The sequence below is a fragment of the Pristis pectinata genome, chromosome 3 (assembly GCF_009764475.1).
Source record: "Pristis pectinata isolate sPriPec2 chromosome 3, sPriPec2.1.pri, whole genome shotgun sequence".
In the NCBI taxonomy this organism is placed as follows: Eukaryota; Metazoa; Chordata; class Chondrichthyes; order Rhinopristiformes; family Pristidae; genus Pristis; species Pristis pectinata.
Window position 1 is genome coordinate 72,339,598 of NC_067407.1, and position 19,827 is coordinate 72,359,424.

The 19,827-nt window shown below is 45.5% G+C and overlaps 1 protein-coding gene across 1 annotated transcript in view; it reads left to right on the plus strand.

Annotated features, from left to right (window-relative positions):
• LOC127567968 (filamin-A-interacting protein 1-like) overlaps positions 1-19,827 on the plus strand; it is a 289,283-nt gene that overhangs the window by 169,389 nt on the left and 100,067 nt on the right. The window contains exons 3-4 of the mRNA XM_052011210.1: positions 2,328-2,501; positions 16,794-16,972. Of these exons, the coding sequence (XP_051867170.1) occupies positions 2,328-2,501; positions 16,794-16,972 (353 nt within the window). The remainder of the gene's footprint in view (positions 1-2,327; positions 2,502-16,793; positions 16,973-19,827) is intronic.

A 19,827-nucleotide genomic window follows, 5' to 3' on the forward strand; every position in this document is an offset into this window, starting at 1 on the left:
ACTCAGGAACTTACTGGAGCCCTTCTGTCAGGAGGAGAGCTGGCCAGAAATTCAGCCAGCTGATGTCTAAGGGTGAATCTTTGGACCTATGAGGCAAGGATTTAGCCCTGCATCCATCTGTCACATAACCTGGAAAGAGCGCAGAAAAAAATTATGAGGATGCTGTCAGGACTCGGGGGACTGAGTTACAGGGAGAGGTTGGACAGGCTAGGACTTTATTCCTTGGAGCATAGGAGACCAATGGGTGATCTTATAGAGGTGTATAAAATCATGAAGGGCATAGATAGGGTGAATGCACTCAGTCTTTTTCCCAGAGTTGGGATATCAAGAACTAGAGGGCATAGGTTTGAGGGGAGATATTTAATAGGAACCTAAGGGACAACTTTTTCACTCAGAGGGTGGTCAGAGGAAGTGTTTGAGGCAACATTTAAAAGGCACTTGGACAAGTACATGGATAGGAAAGGTTTAGAGGGATATGGGCCAAATGCTGGCAAATGGACTAGCTTAGAAGGGCATCTTGGTTGACATGGGCCAGTTGGGCCGAAGGGCCTGTTTCTGTGCTATTTGACTCTAGCTAACTAATAGGCTGCCTATTTTTGGATAACAGGTCCAGTGATGTTGCAGCCCTCTGGACTCAATATTGATTCCACAATTTCAGAAAACCAACCCTTCCAGTTCATGTTGGAACTGGCCACTTCTGACCTCAGGTTATCCATCTGTAATTTTAATTTGGTTTTTCCCCTCTCTGCATAGCTACCTGATCTGCTGAGTATTTCCAGCACCCTCCTTTATCTCAGAGTTCCTGAAACTGCTATGTCCTGCAGCTCACAGTCCCAGCATTGTCTTTTTTTTCCACAGTCCTTAATCATTTCTCTCTACTTACACCTCCTTTCAGACAGATCAGCTATGACTAACCACTGCTCTCAGGCCTTCACCACTCTCTCTCAGCTAGCATCCCCACCATTTGTGTCATTGGGATTCTCTTGGTCTGCAACCTCCACAAAGATTCCCTCTGTTCTCTCCACCCTTCTCTGCAACAACACATGCTTGCCTTCAACACTTTTCCCTGTTCTGATGGAAGGTCTTTGACCTGAAGCATTGCCACTGTTTCTCTCTCTACAGATGTTGCCTGACCTGCTCGACTAGGTAATTCTTAAATGTTGTAAGAGCCCACCATTGCCTCAGGCAGTGCGTTCCAAATTCCAAACCCCCTCTGCTTGAAAACATCAGAATCCTTCTAAACCTCCTACCTCCTACCTTTAACCTACACCCACTAGCTTTAGATATCTCTGCCGTGGGGGAAATGTCTCCCACTGTCTACCTTATCTATGCCCTTTATAATTTTGTATAGCTTTACCAGGTCTCTCCCTCAGCCTCCCCCTCTCCAAGGAAAACAGATTCAGTCTATTCAATCTCTCCTCACAACTGAAATACCCCATCCCAGTCAAAGTGCTGGTGAATTTACTCTGCACTGTCTCCAGTGCAATCACTTCCCTCTTATAGTGTGGTGACCAGAATTGCAATAATCCAACTATGACCTAACTGATGTTTTATAAAGTTTTACCAAGACTTCCCTGCTCTTATGTTCTATGCTCCAGCTAATGAAGGCATGTATCCCGTATGCCTTCTTTACTACCTTATCTACCTGTGCTGCCACTTCCAGGGATCCTTGACTTGTACACTGAAGTCGTCAATACTCCTTAAGGTCCTACCATTCATTGTGTATGTTCTACCCCAATTAGTCCTCCCAAAGTGCATAATCCTGCATTTATCGGGATTAAATTCCATCTGCCATTGTTCTGCCCATTTTACCAACTGATTGATATCATCCTGTAGCCTTCGACTATTCTCCTCACTGTCAACAACACCACCAGTTTTGTGTCATCTGCAAACTTACTACTCACACCTCCTACATTCATATCCAAAGCATTAATGTATATAACAAGCAATAAAGGTCCCAGCACTGATCCCTGTGATACAACACTGGACACAGGTTTCCAATCACAAAAGCAACCACCACCATCACTTTTTGGACCAGACTCCCATCTGAGATCTTATCCTAAATTGTTTTTTTAATAAAGACTCAAGCCTTTAACTCCAAGCACAAACTGTAACATGATACAAAGCCCAGGGATAAAGCATGTTTGTGTGGACTGAGAGTCTGCTGTTAGATCAAGCATGGGGTGGAAGATGTTTCACCGTAAATTAATATACTGTATTTTACTGAGTTTTATTAGTTTCATTGGTTTTACTTGTTTTCATTATCCCTTGAAATAAAGTATTAGTTTTGGAGTTAAATGTAAGCATGCTTTAATCGATCTTCACAGGCTCGAGAGGATGTCATTCACCTGCTGAAGTCAGACAAGATTAATCCAGAGTCTCTTGAGGCTTATTATGGCCTGGCTGTTCCTGAGAAGATTTTGCGGACATTGTATCGAGATGCCTGTCACTTCCAGGAGAAGGCCCCAGGGGAGGATGTGTACGAGAAGCCCATGGCAGAGGTATGGCTTCATCCCTACATCATGGATGTACCTTGCAGCAAATCATTTCTTTGGCGCTTCATTTGTTAAGCTGTTGCTGCTGCATATGTTAATGACAATAGGTTAGATTTCACTGTTTTGCCAGGTGTTACTGGCAGTGATAATGCACCCCTTTAAGGTGGACATTACAGTGGCATGCAAAGGTTTGGGCAGGCACCCCTGGTCAAAATTTCTGTTACTGTGAATAGCTAAGCGAGTGAAAGATGACCTGATTTCCAAAAGGCATAAAGTTAAAGATGACACATTTCTTTAATATTTTAAGCAAGATTACTTTTTTATTTCCATCTTTTACAGATTCAAAATAACAAAAAGGAAAAGGGCCCGAAGCAAAAGTTTGGGCACCCTGCATGGTCAGTACTTAGTAACACCCCATTTGGCAAGTATCACAGCTTGTAAACACTTTCTGTAGCCAGCTAAGAGTCTTTCAATTCTTGTTTGGGGGATTTTCACCCATTCTTCCTTGCAAAATGCTTCTGATTCTGTGAGATTCTTGGGCTGTCTTGCATGCAGTGCTCTTTTGAGGTCTATCCACAGATTGTCGATGATGTTTAGGTTGGGGGACTGTGAGGGCCATGGCAAAACCTTCATCTTGTGCCTCTTGGGGTAGTCCATTGTGGATTTTGAGGTGTGTTTAGGATTGTTATCCTGTTGTAGAAGCCATCCTCTTTTCACCTTCAGCTTTTTTACAGATGGTGTGATGTTTGCTTCCAGAATTTGCAGGTATTTAGTTGAATTCATTCTTCCCTCTACCAGTGAAATGTTCCCCGTGCCACTGGCTGCAACACAAGCCCAAAGCATGATCGATTACCCCCGTGCTTAACAGTTGGAGAGGTGTTCTTTTCATGAAATTCTGCACCCTTTTTTCTCCAAACTTTCCTGCATCCTCACCACAAAATTCAGCATCAGAAGTTTGCAAAGGAACATCTAAACAAGCCTAATGCATTTTGAAAACAAGTCCTGTGGACTGATGAAGTTAAAATAGAATTTTTTGGCCGCAATGAGCAAGGGTATGTTTGGAGAAAAAAGGGTGCAGAATTTCATGAAAAGAACACCTCTCCAACTGTTAAGCACCGGGGTGAATCAATCATGCTTTGGGCTTGTGTTACAGCCAGTGGCACAGGGAACATTTCACTGATAGAGGGAAGAATGAATTCAATTAAATACCAGCAAATTCTGGAAGCAAATATCACACCATCTGTAAAAAAGCTGAAGATGAAAAGAGGATGGCTTCTACAACAGGATAACGATCCTAAACACACCACAAAATCTACAATGGACTACCTCAAGGGGCACAAGATGAAGGTTTTGCCATGGCCCTCACAGCCCCCCAACCTAAACATCATCGACAATCTGTGGATAGACCTCAAAAGAGCACTGCATGCAAGACAGCCCAAGAATCTCACAGAACTAGAAGCCTTTTTGGGGAAGGTGGGACCTGTACAGAGTGGATGGGTTACACCTGAACTCGGGGGGAACCCATATCCTTGCAGGCAGGTTTGCTCGTGTGGTTTGGGAGGGTTTAAACTAGTTTGCAAGGTGGAAGGGAACTGGAGGGGTAGGTCAGTGGAAGAAGTGCATGGAGTAAAGTCAGATCTAACATATAGAGAGGCTTTGAGGAAGGAGAAGCAGAGTATAGGGTATAAAAGTAGAAAGGTGGAAAGGCTAAAGTGCATTTACTTAAATGCAATAAGCATCAGGAGTAAGGGTGATGAACTGAGAGCTTGGATAAATACATGGAACTATGATACTGTGGCTCTTGCAGAGACTTGGCTGTCACCAGGGCAGAAATGGATGTTGTATATTCCCGGATTTCAGTGTTTTAAAAGGGATGGGGGGGGGGGGGGGTGGAGAAGAGGCGGAGGGGTGGCGTTACTGGTCAGGGATACTATTACAGCTGCAGAAAGGGTGAATAATGTAGCAGGATCCTCTCTAGAGTCAGTATGGGTGGAAGCTAGGAACGAGAAAGGAGCAGTTACTCTACTGGGAGTATTCTATAGGCCCCCTGGTAGCAGCAAGGATACTGAGGAGCAGATCGGGAGGCAGATTTTGGAAAGGTGCAGAAATAACAGGGTTGTTGTCATGGGAGACTTCAACTTCCCAAATATTGATTGGTACCTGCTTAGTACCAAAGGTTTAGATGGGGCAGAGTTTGTTAAGTCTGTCAAGGACGGATTCCTGTCACAGTATGTTGACAGGCCGACTAGAGGGAATGCCATATTAGATCTAATATTAGGTAATGAACCAGGTCAGGTGACAGATCTCTCAGTGGTAGAGCATTTGGGGGACAGTGATCACCGCTCCCTAACCTTTATCATTGTCATGGACAGGGATAGGAGCAAAGAGGAAAGGAAAATATTTAATTGGGGAAGGGCAAATTATGAGGCTATAAGGCTAGAATATGCGAGTGTGAATTGGGATGACATTTTTGAAGGGAAATGTACTATGGAGATGTGGTCGTTGTTCAGGGATCTCTTGCAGGATGTTAGGGATAAATTTGTCCCCGTGAGGCAGAGAAAGAATGGCAGGGTGAAGGAACCATGGGTGACAAGAGAGGTGGAACAACTAGTTAGGAGGAAGGTAATGATGCAACTCTATAAAACTCTGGTTAGACCACACTTGTAGTACCGTGTCCAGTTCTGGTCGCATTATAGGAAGGATGTGGAAGCGTTGGAAAGGATGCAGAGGAGATTTACCAGGATGCTGCCTGGTTTGGAGAGTATGGATTATGAGGAGAGACTAAGGGAGCTAGGGCTTTACTCTTTGGAGAGAAGGAGGATGAGAGGAGACATGATAGAGGTGTACAAAATATTAAGAGGAGTAGATAGAGTGGACAGCCAGCGCCTCTTCCTTGGGCACCAATATTAATACAAGAGGGCATGGCTTTAAAGTAATTGGTGGGAAGTTCAAGGGAGATATCAGAGGAAGGTTTTTTTACCCAGAGAGTGGTTGGGGCATGGAATGCGCTGCCTGGGGCAGTGTTGGAGGCAGGTACATTGGTCAAATTCAAGTGATTACTAGTTAAGCATATGGAAGAATTTAAAATAGAGGGATATGTGGGAGGAAGGGGTTCGATAGCCTTAGGCGAGGTTTAAAGGTCGGCACAACATGGTGGGCCGAAGGGCCTGTATCATGCTGTACTGTTCAATGTTCTTTGTTCTAAGAATGGGCGACAATCCCCCAAACAAGAATTGAAAGACTCTTAGCTGGCTACAGAAGGCGTTTACAAGCTGTGATACTTGCCAAAGGGGGTGTTACTAAGTACTGACCATGCAGCGTGCCCAAACTTTTGCTTCGGGCCCTTCTTTTGTTATTTTGAAACTGTAAAAGATGGAAATAAAAAAGTAATCTTGCTTAAAATATTAAAGAAATGTGTCATCTTTAACTTTATGCCTTTTAGAAATCAGGTCATCTTTCACTCGCTTAGCTATTCACAGTAACAGAAATTTTGACCAGGGGTGCCCAAACTTTTGCATGCCACTGTAGCATCGTATAATGTAGTGATTCCAATTTCCATTCTCGGGCAGGTACTAAACCAATTCGGTGGACAGTGTAATCAAGGAGGATCTACCAGTAGTCACTGTCCATCAGTTAACCTGAGACATTTAATTGAGGCTGATGTTTCAATATCACAAGTTAACAGAGCTGTGTTTTGGGGGTTTCCCTGTGTAATTCTACCTTAAAACTGACATTGTGGGTTTCAGCATGATTTTTCCTATTGATGCGTTGCTGGTTCTTGCATTTCTCAACATGTAGCCTTGCATGTGCGATCTCTGCAGGCAGTTCCTGAAGGGACCCTCAGCTGTACACGTGACCCCTGCGTTATGGCTGCTTGGGTCACAGAAACTTGCCCTTATGGAATTCACGAATTGCTACCCAAAAATAAAATTCGCCCTTACGGAATTTGTGTGGGGGAAAAAACACAAAGTTTAAAAGAAACAACAAATTGTCAGTTTTTACTTCTAGTCACTCAAAACAGTGGGGCAATAAAATCTGGATCAACTAGGTTGGCAGCCACAGCTGAGCCCCTCCTTTGCCACCCCCTCTCTAGTCCGAGGACATGTGGACAGACATCTCAGAGAGCAGCACTGCCATGCTCTTCATATTTGGGCCACTTTCTCTGACGTACTGCATTGTGGGGAGCTACAGTCACCATGTCCTTAAAGTAATCTCATGGCCTTTACTCCACTTCCACTAAGTCACCATACTTTAACCTATTACTCAATGAGCTCCTTCTACATCACTTTTCTCCCATGAACCCTGATCCTTGAATCCCATCCCTTTCCCTGATATCCCCACTTCCTAAACCCTTTCCTAAGCCACGAGCCTTATGCATCAGAGAAAATGCCCAACAGATGAAGAGCACAACTGCACTGCACTCTGAGACATCTGTGCACATATCCTTGTATTGGAGAGGGAGTGGCAATGGAGGGACTTGGCTGTGACTGCCAACCTAATTGATGTCATATGCAAATCTTACTGCCCCACAGTATTGAGTGACTAAAAATAAAAATTGACAAAATTTATTGCTTCTTTTGCACGAGCCTTGTCTATCCCCTGAGTGTAATGTTGGCTTCAGCTGTTAAATAATGGCAGTAGATCACTTTGTCATCACTGATAAAATGGCTAAACATGAGAAAAACATCCTTTAGGAATGCATCTCCACTTATAAAATGGAATTCAATGGGAAAAGGGGGTTCACTTTGCAGAAAATTGCAACATGGACAGTTTTCTAGGAATTTAACCCTTCTGTAAAGCAGGGCTACCTGTACAAACAACACTCTTCTAGCTACCTGGGAGTGATGCTACAGAATGCATGTACGCTGCAATAAAGGGAGTGGAAGGCATTAAGGGTGGGGAGAGTGCGAGGAATGCTCCCAAGGGAATCTGGAAAGGTCGGGGAGGAATATTACCTGCAGGAGGAATGTTCTTTGTGCATCGGAGCCAGGGAGACTCACAAGGTTACAGTCAGGAACTTCTGGTGTGAGGCTGTCAGGAAGGTCTCTGAAAGATCATGAATGCACTCTGTGAATGCCTGCACTTTGGGGAAACCTGCAGTATGGTCTATGAACGTGGTCTGTGACTGTCTGCTCCCATGGGCAGATGGAAAAGTACTTGGCCTCCTCTCCTTGAGTACGGAGTTTGTGTGACCCTCCCCAATGCAACAGTGAGCAGTAAACTGTGAGATGTGGCAGAAGTCAGCAGCAGCAGCCTGGAATGATCCTGAGGCAAGGATCTCCAGGGACCACAGCAGCCTAGTCCCACGTGAGGTTGTGTTCGAAGTTGTAGGGGACTAACGAGGTATTGTCACAGATCTCAGTGAGGACAAAGAATGCAGTGTTGGCCCTTAAAACAGCACAGCTTCAGGGAAAATAATATTAGTAAAAGCCTGGCTGTACTGTATGTAAGCAAGAACTGTCAGATTGAAAATCTTACTGCAGAAAGATAATCTCAATGGGTGCTAAGACACTTAAAACTATGAGCAAAAGCAATCAACCCTGAGCTGTCTCAATTTTCATCAGCACAGCATCATTTGTTGAGGCAGTGTGAATTAATCACCAGCCCAATGTATGAACACAAAGATTAAATCATGGATTTCAAATTTATGTTGAATGCACACCCGATTCTCACTGAGCAAATGTTTTATCCTGCTGTTAGGAGCAGTATTTGGTACACCAGGAGCAGGAAATGGCCCCATAGTCATTTGATTGGCATGGACAGATGTTGAATGATATCATACCATCATGTTGCAGTTCTAATCAGTGGGAGTTCACAAAGATAAGCCTGGATGCAGCATTTCAGAGCACGCAGAGTGGTACCAGAAGCGGGCAGATTAAACCCCACCTGCTGTGGTTTGCCAGTGTACATTTAAGGATTGGAGCTGGATAGTAGCTATGCACAGTTGCTGAAGCGCCAACATTGCGGGGTAGGCATCAACAGCATGGAATGCAGCTCCAGAATATGACGAGTCAGTGGTGTCAGGAAGCTGGACACACTGTCGTAAACAAAGTTTGTACAAACAGATGAGCACATTGACCAAAGCTGGGCCAACTCTCACCCACGTAGATATCTGCAGAGATTACCTGCCTTTCTCTGATGGCGGTGTATAGCAGCTTATGGTCTTCTGTCCTGCAGTCCAACACAAGGACAGTGAGTGCCACACTGCCTACGCATCTTTTACCACATGCCTGCCCTGAGACGGCTCAGCTATAACTCTCTGGTCACTCTCTCAGTTAGTGTAGGCTGTCCGGGGTTCAAGTCCCATTCCAGATCCTTGAGCACATTATCCAGGCTGATTCTTCCATGATGTTCCTCTGATGCAATGTTAACCGAGGCACCCATCACCTATGCAGGTAGATGTAGAAGCTTCCACAACGTTTAGAGTTCTTCCCTGCCCTAGCCAATATTTAACCCTCAGTTAACATAAGTGTAAAGTGGCTACAGTCATGATCACTGGACTGGACTGATATCTGCAATGAGCACTTTGCTTCATGAGGAAAGGATGGACAGGCTAGGCTTGTGTCTATTGGAGTTTAGAAGAGTGAGAGACAACTTGATGAGATGTCTTGACAGGATAGATGTGGGGAAAGTGTTTCCTCTCGTGGGGTAATCTAAAGGTGATGACAGCAGAGGTGAACTAATTTAAATCTCTTACTGATGTAAATATCTCACTGATACAGTCATATCACAAACATTGCTCTGTCTGGGACTAGCCGCCATCGGCTTGGCTGTCTCCTCTGACTAGGGATCGTTGTTTAAAAATAAGGACTTGTCCATTTTATACAGAGAGGAGGTGAAATTTTTTCCCTTAGTGTTGTATTTGGAACTCTCTTCCTCAAAGGCCAGTGGAAGCAGAGTCTCTGAAAATCTTTAAATCAAAGGTAGATAGATACTTGATAAGCAAGCTGGTTAAAGGTTACCATGGGTAGGCAGGAGTTGAGGGTACAAACAGATCGGCCGTGATCTGATGAGATGGCAGAGCAGAACTGTGGGGCTGAATGGTCTACTCCTGTTTGTACATAGCTGGGTTCATAGCACCTTGCTGTTTGTGGAAGCTTGCTGTGTGCAAATTGGCTGCATGTTCTTCATTTTGCTTCAAAAGTACTTTATGGCTGGGGGGTTGTTGACATGTCCTGAGATGGTGAATGCACTGAAAGCCAGTTCTGCACACGTTAGATTGCAGTGGTGGTCTTTCCCTGTCAATCAACATCCATGGGGAATCTGGCCCAGGTACTTCCGCACATGCAGCTGATGATGTTGCGATTGCACGATGTCAGTGGAAGCTGGAGCTTCTGGGATAAACCCATGTTCTTTGTTATTAACGCACAGTGGAACGAGGTGGGCATTGCACAGGGTTTGTGAATGAGATAACAATTGGAGGGTCAGCGTTGTCACAGCGGTCCTCACTCCTCCACTGCCAGCATCGTGTGAAATAATTCAACGGAGCACTCTTCATTGACTGATTACCAACCACACTGGGGCCTCCCAGGGAGTTGATCATCAAGTGGGTTTGGGGAGGGGTGTGATTAGGGCTATAAATGAGCCTCATCATTTTCAATGATTTAAGTACCATTGCTGGCCATTGCCTCAACCAGACAGTCTCAGTAATGGCCAGCACCCTTTCCTCCAGGGTAGGCACACACAGGTGTAACTCTCCTCACCCCGATACACATTGCAGGGCACCATGCTCGCCTTCTTTGTTCCCCCTCACCCCCATGGCAGCCTTTCTACCACTGTGCAGTGGTTGCCATGGGGAGTGACACACCTTCCAGCAGCCAGTGCAGCACTGGAGCAGCAGTGAGCCTGGGAGCGAGCTCCTGACCAAAACCACTCAGGTCCTGTGTTAGTGCAGCAATTTGTGGCCTAATGTTACTCTGCAACTCTTCATGTATTTTTACTCAGCTCTGCACATCTGCCCAGAAGGTGGGTGAGGACATTGCGCCGAGTACATACAGTGTGGTGCAGCAATAGAAAGTGAGCTCCAGTCTCCAAGTGTAGGTCACCAACACTGCCTTCCTGCTATTCCTGTAATGCCATGCAAGGTGGCTGTCCTTGAGTCTTTGAAACGAAAGGGCCATGTATAGAGGAGTCAAAGGATGGGAGGGGAGGGAGTGAGAGGTGGATGCAGACCCCACAGGACAGAGTGTGAACTGAGGGGAGGGGTGTGATTAGGGCTAGAAATGAGCCTCATTATTTTAAGATAAGATATCTTTATTAGTCACATGTACATCGAAACACACAGTGAAATGCATCTTTTTGTGTAGAGTGTTCCCACAAGTGTCACTACACTTCCGGCGCCAACATAGCATGCCCGCAACTTCCTAACCCGTACGCCTTTGGAATGTGGGAGGAAACCAGAGCACCTGGAGGAAACCCACTCAGACATGGGGAGAATGTACAAACTCCTTACAGACAGCAGCCGGAATTAAACCCGGGTCCCTGGCACTGTAAAGCATTACGCTAACTGCTACACTACCATGCCTGCCTTAAGGACCATTGCTGGCCGCTGCCTCAACCAGACAGTCTCGGTAATGGCCAGCACCATCTCCTACAGAGTTGGCACATGTAGGTGTACCTCTCCTCCTCTGCTTAGAGTCATACAGAGAGACAAATGGAAGCAGGCCCTTCAGCCCACTGAGTCTGTACCAACCACTTCCACTAATCCTGCATTAATGCCATTCTTTATTCTCCCCACATTCCCATCAAACACTCCCCAATTTCCACCACTCACTTATACACTAGGGGCAATTTTACAGTGGCCAATTAATCTACCAACCTGCATGTCTTTAGGCTGTGGGAAGGAAGCAGAGCACCCGGGGGAAACCCACATGGTCACGGGGAGAACGTGTAAACCCCACACAGTCAACACCCAAGGTCAGGACTGAACCTTGGTCGCTGGAGCTCTGAGATAGCTGATCTACTAGCTGTGCTAATGTGCTGGTTGACTCCTCCTGACTGTTGTGTACCAGCCACCTGATAGAGAGAGGGTGGTGTGTCATTTGGGGAGTGCATGCTATCTGAGTGCGTCTGTGCTGTGTGATGTGAGTGCTGGATCTACAGCAGAGCAGAGAGCTCAATAAGCATATGAGTCTACTCATGAGTACTGAACAATGGAGACCTTTGGTAAATGAGGGGTGGATACCGGTGAACCAAATGATGTCAGAATGTGTTGAAACTGGTGGGATGTGGTGTTTATAAATGCACTACATGTGGTTTAACAGGGCTTTAACATGGCAGTGGCCACAGCAGGAATCTCCTCCACTGCCTTCTGAGCTTGTCTGGGAGATCCATGAACATAGAGCCTCTCTCCATCCTCTCTACATCCTCCAATGCTTCCAGTGCACCAGCTAACATCTGTGGAGCCCTCCCTCTCCCTCACTGTCCACTGGTTCCCAGACCAGATTCACTTCCTGCACCACTCTCAGCACCTCTGGAAGCCACAGTGCACTATCCTTTTAAGGACAGGAACTGAGCACTCTCCATATTCTCCCCCTGATGAGGCACGCAGCCTGTTTTGGGAGGTCTGCTGTATGTAATTCTTATTGCCTCCTCTTTTCCAACAATGTTAAATTTTCTTTGATAGTGTTGGGGACATTTTACAACATTCAACACGCCTGTTGTGCTTGTGGAGCAGAGGAGCAAGGAACATGACTTTCCTTCACTTGTCACCTTCTTTAAGGTGATCAGACAAACATGATACAAATTGGTTCATAAACTCAAAGCAGCAAGTTATTTGACGCTCACCCCACCCCTACAATAAATTATTTTGCCTCCTGTATTGCACATTGCACTGATAAAATTTGGCACAGTTTGGGAATTGAAACCACAGGCAACAATTCGGGGTGAGTGGTTAAATGATGCGGTATGTTGTCTGGTTTGGCCATTGAACTATATCCCATAAAGCACCGTGGCTTTTTGCAAAAAAAAAGTGAATTATACCGATTTAACATGTCACTGATCTCATTAGTCCAATGTGTTTTCAGTTTGTTCCTAACTACTTACCTCTTTCCATTTGGAAAGTAGCCTTGGGGTAGTTGTGTGGATTAGTTATGCAGTTTGAGCAGGAGAAAGAAGTCAGCAAAGCCTGGTGAGAAAATCATGCAACTGGTATTCAGATAAAGAGGAAAACACAACCAAAATAAATCCCTCCCTGTGATATCAGGATCCAAGGCTGGTGGCAGTATGTTTCAGTGCAAAGTCAAATTCCCAGTGTAATCTGTGGGGGATTTTGGGAGGAGTTAATTTGGTCTCACCCTGTCAGAGATATTCCCTGTGTTTTACCCATCCTTCCCCCAGCTTCTCCACTACTTAACCTTTTCTCTTTTTACCAGTTCTGACAAAGGGCCTCAGACATGAAAAGTTAACTCTGAATCCCTCTCCACAGATACTGTCTGACCTGCTGAGTGTTTCCAGCATTTTTTGTTTTTATTTCAGCTTTCCAGCATCTGCAATGTTTTTGATTTTTCAAGGCAGGGGATCAACCTTGGCCAGTGAGGAGTGCAGAGGGGTATGCTGGGAGCAACACCAGACATACCTAAAAGTATGGTACTTGCCTCGTGAAGCTGCAACAGAGGACAACATGCATGCTAAACAGCAAAATCACCATACAATAGACAACATTAAGTAACCTCACACCCAATGGATCAGATCGAAGCTTTGCAGTCCTGCCATAGCTGGTTGTGAATGATAGTGGGACAGTTTAAACAGCTAATGGGAAGAGGAGGCTTTGAGAACATCCCCATCCTCAGCGATAGCAGGGCCCAGCATGTCAGTGCAAGACAGTAGGCTGAAGTATTCACAACCATGCTCAGCCAGAGGTACTGAGTGGATGATCCATCCTGGTTTCCTCCCAAGATCCCCACCAGTGCAGAAAACAGTCTTCAACCAATTGAACTCACTCCATATGATACCAAGGATTTGCTGAAAGCAGAGGCTACAGGACCAGATAACTGTAGTACCTGTGCTGCAGAACTAGTTATGCCTCTAGCCAAGCTGTGCCAGTACAGTTACAATGGTAGCATACATTCAACGATATGGAAAATTGCCCAGGTGTTACCATCCACAAGAAGTAGGGCAAATCTAATCTGGCTAATTACTGCCCGATCATACATAGACCAAAGAGTTCTAGAGGTCGGGTGAGAGTGACTGCCTTCAATGTGAATGCTTGCCTTTGACCGAATGAGGCATCAAGGAGCCCGAGTAAAAGTCAATGAGCATCGAGGGGGAAAAAACTCCTATGGTTGGAAGCATATCTTGCACAAAGGAAGATGGTTGTGTTATTGAAGATGAATTATTCCAGTCCCAGGACCTCACTGCAGAAGTTCCTCAGGGCAGTGTCCTGGACCCAACCATCCACAGCAACACACAAAATGTTGGAGGAACTCAGCGGGTCAAGCAGCATCTATGGAGGGAAAAGTACAGTTGACATTTCGGGTTGAGACCCTTCATCAGGACTGGAAAGAAAGAGGGGAGAAAGCTAGTATAAAAAGGTGGAGGGAAAGGGTGGAGCAAGAGCTGGTGGGTAATAGGTGGATCCAGGTGAGGGGGGCGATAAGCAGGTGAGGGGGGGGGAGAGTGGGAATGATGTAAGAAGCTGGAAGGTGATAGGTGGAAGTGACAAAGGGCTGAAGAAGATGGAATCTGATAGGAGAGGACAGTGGACCATGGAATAAAGGGAAGGAGGTGGGGGGGGGGGGAGTACCAGAGGGAGGAAGGTGTGGGTGATCGAGCGGGCGGGGGAGGAGAAGAGAAGGAGTGATGGAGCCGGTGGGATAAGGGAATAAAAAGGAGGGGGACAGAGGAAAGTGGTTACCAAAAGTTAGAGAAATCAACGTTCATGCCATCTGGTTTGAGACTACCAAAGTGGAATATGAGGTGCTCTTCCTCTAATCTGCATCTAGCCTCAACTTGGCAGTAGAGGAGGCCAGACATGTTGGTGTGGGAATGAGAAGTGGAATTAAAATGGCAGGTCACTGGAAAACCCAGGCTATTATGGTGGATGGAGCGAAGGTGCTCGACGAAGTGATTCCCCCAGTCTGTGTCGGGTCTCACCGACGTAGAGGAGGCCGCACCAGGAGCAACGGATGCAATAAGTGACACTGATGGATTCACATGTGAAGGACTGCCTCACCTGGAAGGACTGTTAAGGGCCCTGAATGGTGATGAGGGAGGTGGTGTAGGGGCAGGTGTAACACTTAGCACGGTTGCAGGGATAAGTGCCTGGAAGGGGATCGGTGGGGAGGGATGAGCAGACCAGGGAGTCAAGGAGAGGAACCAACCATCTTCAGCTGCTTCATCAATGACCTTCCTTCCATCATATGTTTGCTGATGATTGCACACTGTGCAATTCCATTTGTACCTCCTCAGGGAATGAAGCAGTCCATGTCTGCATGTAGCAAGACCTGGACAACATGAGGCGTGGGCTGGTAGGTGTCAAGTAACATTGGTGCTACAAAAATAGCCATATCCAACAAGAGAGGGTCTAACCATCTACCTTTAGCATTTAATGGAATTACTATCACCAAGTCCCCCATTGTCAACATCCTGTGGGGTCACCAGTGTCAGAAACTCATGTGGACCAACCATATTAATACTGTAGCTACTAAGGGCAAATCTGAAGCTGGGGATAGTGCAGTGAATGACTCACCTCCTGACACCCCAAATCATTTCTGCCATCTACAAGGCACAAGTCATGAGCCTGATGGAACACTCTCCACTTATCTGGATGAGTACAGCTCCAACAACTCTTAAGAAGTTTGACACCGTCGAGCACAAATCAGCCTGCTTGACTGGCACTCCATCAATCACCCTAGATGTTCATTCCCTCACCCCTGGCATACAATGGCTGCAATGTGTACCACTCACAAAATACACTGCAGTTAGTCGCCCAGGTTACTCCAAACTTGGAAGGACATGAGCAGCATGAGCATAGGGACAGCAGCAGTTCAAGAGGGCAGCTCACCACCACCCTCTCAAGGACAAGTAGGGATAGGCAATAAATGCTGGCCTGGCTAGTGATGCCCAGATCCCACAGAATAAACAAAAAAACACATCGACCTTTGTCACCGACTCTGAAAATTGGAATGTAAGTCCTCTGGAGTTGAACATGTATGGTCTTGTTCTCCATGGAGCCGGCAGCTGAGAAACCCTTAGTAGCCCTCCACCCGCCTTCACTGCAGGTCACTTATGCCCTTGTCGATGCCACACTTAAACTGCCCTCTACAGCTGCAAGGGGCCAGCATCTGAACATGTGGTGCAAGTAAGGTCAGACTGCATGACAGTGGCTGTATTTCTACTGGGCAGCCAGTACCTTCTCCGGTGGTCCTTGCCTGAAAACAGAGGGGCATGAGGGGAGGTCCTGGTCAGGGAAGGAGACAAATCAGGAGAGATTGTGGGATGAGATAGAAGTGAGATTAGAAGAAACTGATTACCCACAGATATTCTACAAGTCCTCTGTGATCTCTGCACAGCTCTGTGTGAGGCACTGTTTCAGGCCTCTGAGTCAATGGACACCATCAGCCGACTGCTGCTGATTGTGCATCACGTTCTCCCGCATAAAGTGTCTCAGTAGATATTATTGCAGGAGGTCTGACTGATGTGTCTGTCATGGATGAGTAGCTAGGCAAGTGTGTAAGCTATGAACTATGGGATTGAGACATGGAGTAGTGGTAAGTGTGTGAAGGTAATGTGGGGCAAAAGAATATTGGGTTGAAGTCCTGATTGATAGAGATCACTGTTAATTGATTCATGGGATATATTGTGGTTTATAAGATGATTGATACTGTTGTTGAGAAATATACTATGGAGGTACCTTCACTGACATTGACCATACGTGTTGAGGTCATTAAGCTCTTTGTGGCATGAATATGTTACAGAGAAAATTACTGGGTAAGGTGATCGGTATAAAGGTCTGAAATGGCCGAGGTCATTAGGGAATATGGTAACTATGGCATGGCATTCTTGGGCAGTGAAATTATAATCCAGCTCTAATCCAATTTTAGGAGTGCAGGACTGTGCTTACTGTACTGTCAGCTTCAGTTGATTGGCCAATGGTTAAATTTGGGCATGAAGAAATGCCAAGTGGGTGAGCTAGGAGCCAGGACTCTTTGCTTCAACTGGTAGCAAAGGGAAATAAACTGCTGGTATTTGCACATCTCTGTGGGCTGGAACCAAGACTTGGGTATGGACTCAGTCAGTGGTGACCAGAGAGGACAGCTGTGTCCAGCCAGACTATAACATTCCTTCTCTGTACTACAGCTGGACATGCTGGTGGAGAAGCACAGAGAGACCTATCGCCGTATGTTGGAACAACTGCTTCTAGCTGAAAAGTGCCACAGGCGAACTGTGTATGAATTGGAAAATGAGAAGCACAAGCACACAGATTACATGAACAAGAGTGACGATTTCACCAACCTCCTTGAGCAGGATCGAGAGAGGTAAGAGCAAAGACAACCACAGTGCCTCATTGTGTTCACTGACTGTGTGATACAATTCATTTGCTTGACTTCAGTACTTTATAATAGGTAAAAGTAAATAATGTAACAAACCATTAATAACATGGACTAATGGACACCCAGGTTTGTCACACAACAAAAGGTTTAGTACTGTACACCACGATAACTAAACTGGCATACTTTATTATTGTTTCAGCTGAATACTACAGTGGGACTGGTCATTTGTGCTTTCTCAGTCTCTTCTTAAGACGTGAGATCATTCTGGCAGAATTTTCAAAAGATGGAAGTCATTTAACTTTTGTGGGTCTCCTGTGAGTTTGACTTTCCCTGTCAGGATGTTAATTTAGTATACTGACACAAGCAACCAGTTACACCGGCTGTGTACATGTGGATACAACTCCCCCATTGAAAGGGATGGCTTGTGCATTGGGGTGGCATTAAAAATTAAAGATAATTTCCATTTCAATTTTAAAGATAGCCAGAGAGTGAAGCGTTTGAATTCATAATAATAAAGACAGCAGAAAACCAGTTCAAACAAACATATGGAAAATAGACCATAGGTCTGCCATTAGCTGGATGTGGACAAATATTTTGGAGTTCTATACATCTGAATTAAAATGAGTTTATTACAAACAGTAAATATTAGCAAGCAATTTAACCTGTTTCACCTAAGTTGATGAAAGATGAGGGGGTTTTAATTTTCTTTTGGTCAGTCTATCCCATAAAACTGCAAATCCAGCTGTTTTGTGCTGGGTGTTTTGATACTATGGTTACCAATATGCCTTAACCGTATTGTGTGAAACGTGAGCACACTTTTCTAATATGGCTCACACTGGTCGGCAGATTGGGTAACTCAGCTGTGGATGTGTCACCAGTGCATTCCTGATGTATGCAAACGTGGTCATTGGTGACATCAGCACGCACATAACTACAAACCCTTTCCACCATCTCCAAGGCTCAAGTCAGGAGTGTGACGAACACTCTCCACTTGCCTGGATGAGCCCAGCTCTAATAACTCTCAAGTATATCAGCACCATCCAGGACAAAGCCCGCTTAGTGGGCACTCCAAGATCACCCTAAACATTCATTCTCTGACACTGATGCACAATGCGTACCATCTACAAAACGCACCATAATTACTCACCCACACTACTCCAGCAACACCCTCATGGCCTGTAGGAGGACAAGGCAGTGGGTGTTTGAGACACCACCACCTGCAGGTTTCCCTTCAAGGTTTACGCCATTCAAATTTGGAAATACATCACCAGTTCTTCATTGTCACTGGGTCTAAATCCTGGAATTTCCTCCCCAACAACACTGTGGGGTACCTTAGAATCATAAAAACATACAGCATGGAAATAGGCCATTCAGCCCTACTGGTCCATGCCAACAGTGGGCACCGTCCCATCATGCACCTGTCTGCATCAATGGTGCTGAGGTCGAGAGGGTTGAGAACTTCAAGTTTCTAGGAGTGAACATCACCAATAGCCTGTCCTGGTCTAACCACGTAGATGCCCATGACCAAAAAAGCTCACCATTGCCTCTACTTCCTCAGGAGGCTAAAGAAATTTGGCATGTCCCCCTTGACACTGACCAATATTTATCAATGCACCATAGAAAGCATCCTATCTAGATGCATCACGGCTTAGTATGGCAATTGCTCTTGCCCGGGACTGCAAGAAACGGCAGAGAGTTGTGGATACAGCTCAGCACATCATGGAAACCAGCCTCCCCTCCATGGTAAAGCAGCCAACATAATCAAAGACCCACCCACCAGGTCATTCTCTCTTCTCTCCTCTCTCAATGGGCGAGAAGATACAACAGCCTGAAAGCACGTACCACCCAGGTTCAAGGACAGCTTCATATCCCACTGTTTTAAGACTATTGAATGGTTCCCTAGTATGATAAGATGGACTCTTGACCTCACAATCTATCTTGTTATAACCTTGCACCTTATTGTCTACCTGCACTGCATCTTCTCTGTAGCTGTGATACTTTACTCTGTATTTTGTATTGTTTTACCTTGTACTACCTTAATTCACTGTGTAATGAATTGATCTGTATGAACGGCACGCAAGACAGGTTTTCCACTGTATCTCTGTACAAGTGATAATAATAAACCAATTCCAATAATTCCCATTGCCCAATTCTTTGTCCATAGCCCTCTATGCCTAAGTGATTCAAGTGTTGATCTACACACCTCTTAAATGCTGTCAACGACTCAGCTTCAACCATTCCCTCCAGCAGTGTGTTCCAGGTACTTGCCACTCTTTGGGTGAAGAAGGTCCTGCTCAGATCTCCTCCAAACCTCTTCCCCCTTACTCTAAATCTATGTCCTCTAATTTTATCTACCTCTGATATGGGGAAAACTTTCCTGCAGTCTACCCTATCTATATCCCTCATCATGTTATACACCTCAATCATATACCTCCATTCCAGGGAAAACAGACCCAGCTTTTCCAGTCTCTCCTCATAACTGAACAGCTCCATCCCAGACAATATCCTGGTGAATCTCCTCTGCACCCTCTCCAGTACTATCACATCCTTCCCATTCCCATACCTTCACATGCATGACTGCACCAATTCAAGAAGATGGCTTGTTACCACCTTCCCAAGGGCAGCTAGGGACAAGCAATAAGTGCTGGTCTTGCTGATGATGCCCACAGCTTGAAAGATGAATAAATAAAATTTGCTAGTGTAGCGGTTGCTACTGCGGAATAAAACAAGACTCTACTCGGAGGATTGCCAAACAGAACTGGTTTATTTTCCCGCCTTGTGCGGGTCCTTTAAGGGAGAAAACTCCCGCCCAAAAAAAACCGGCAATGACGTAAGTCCTA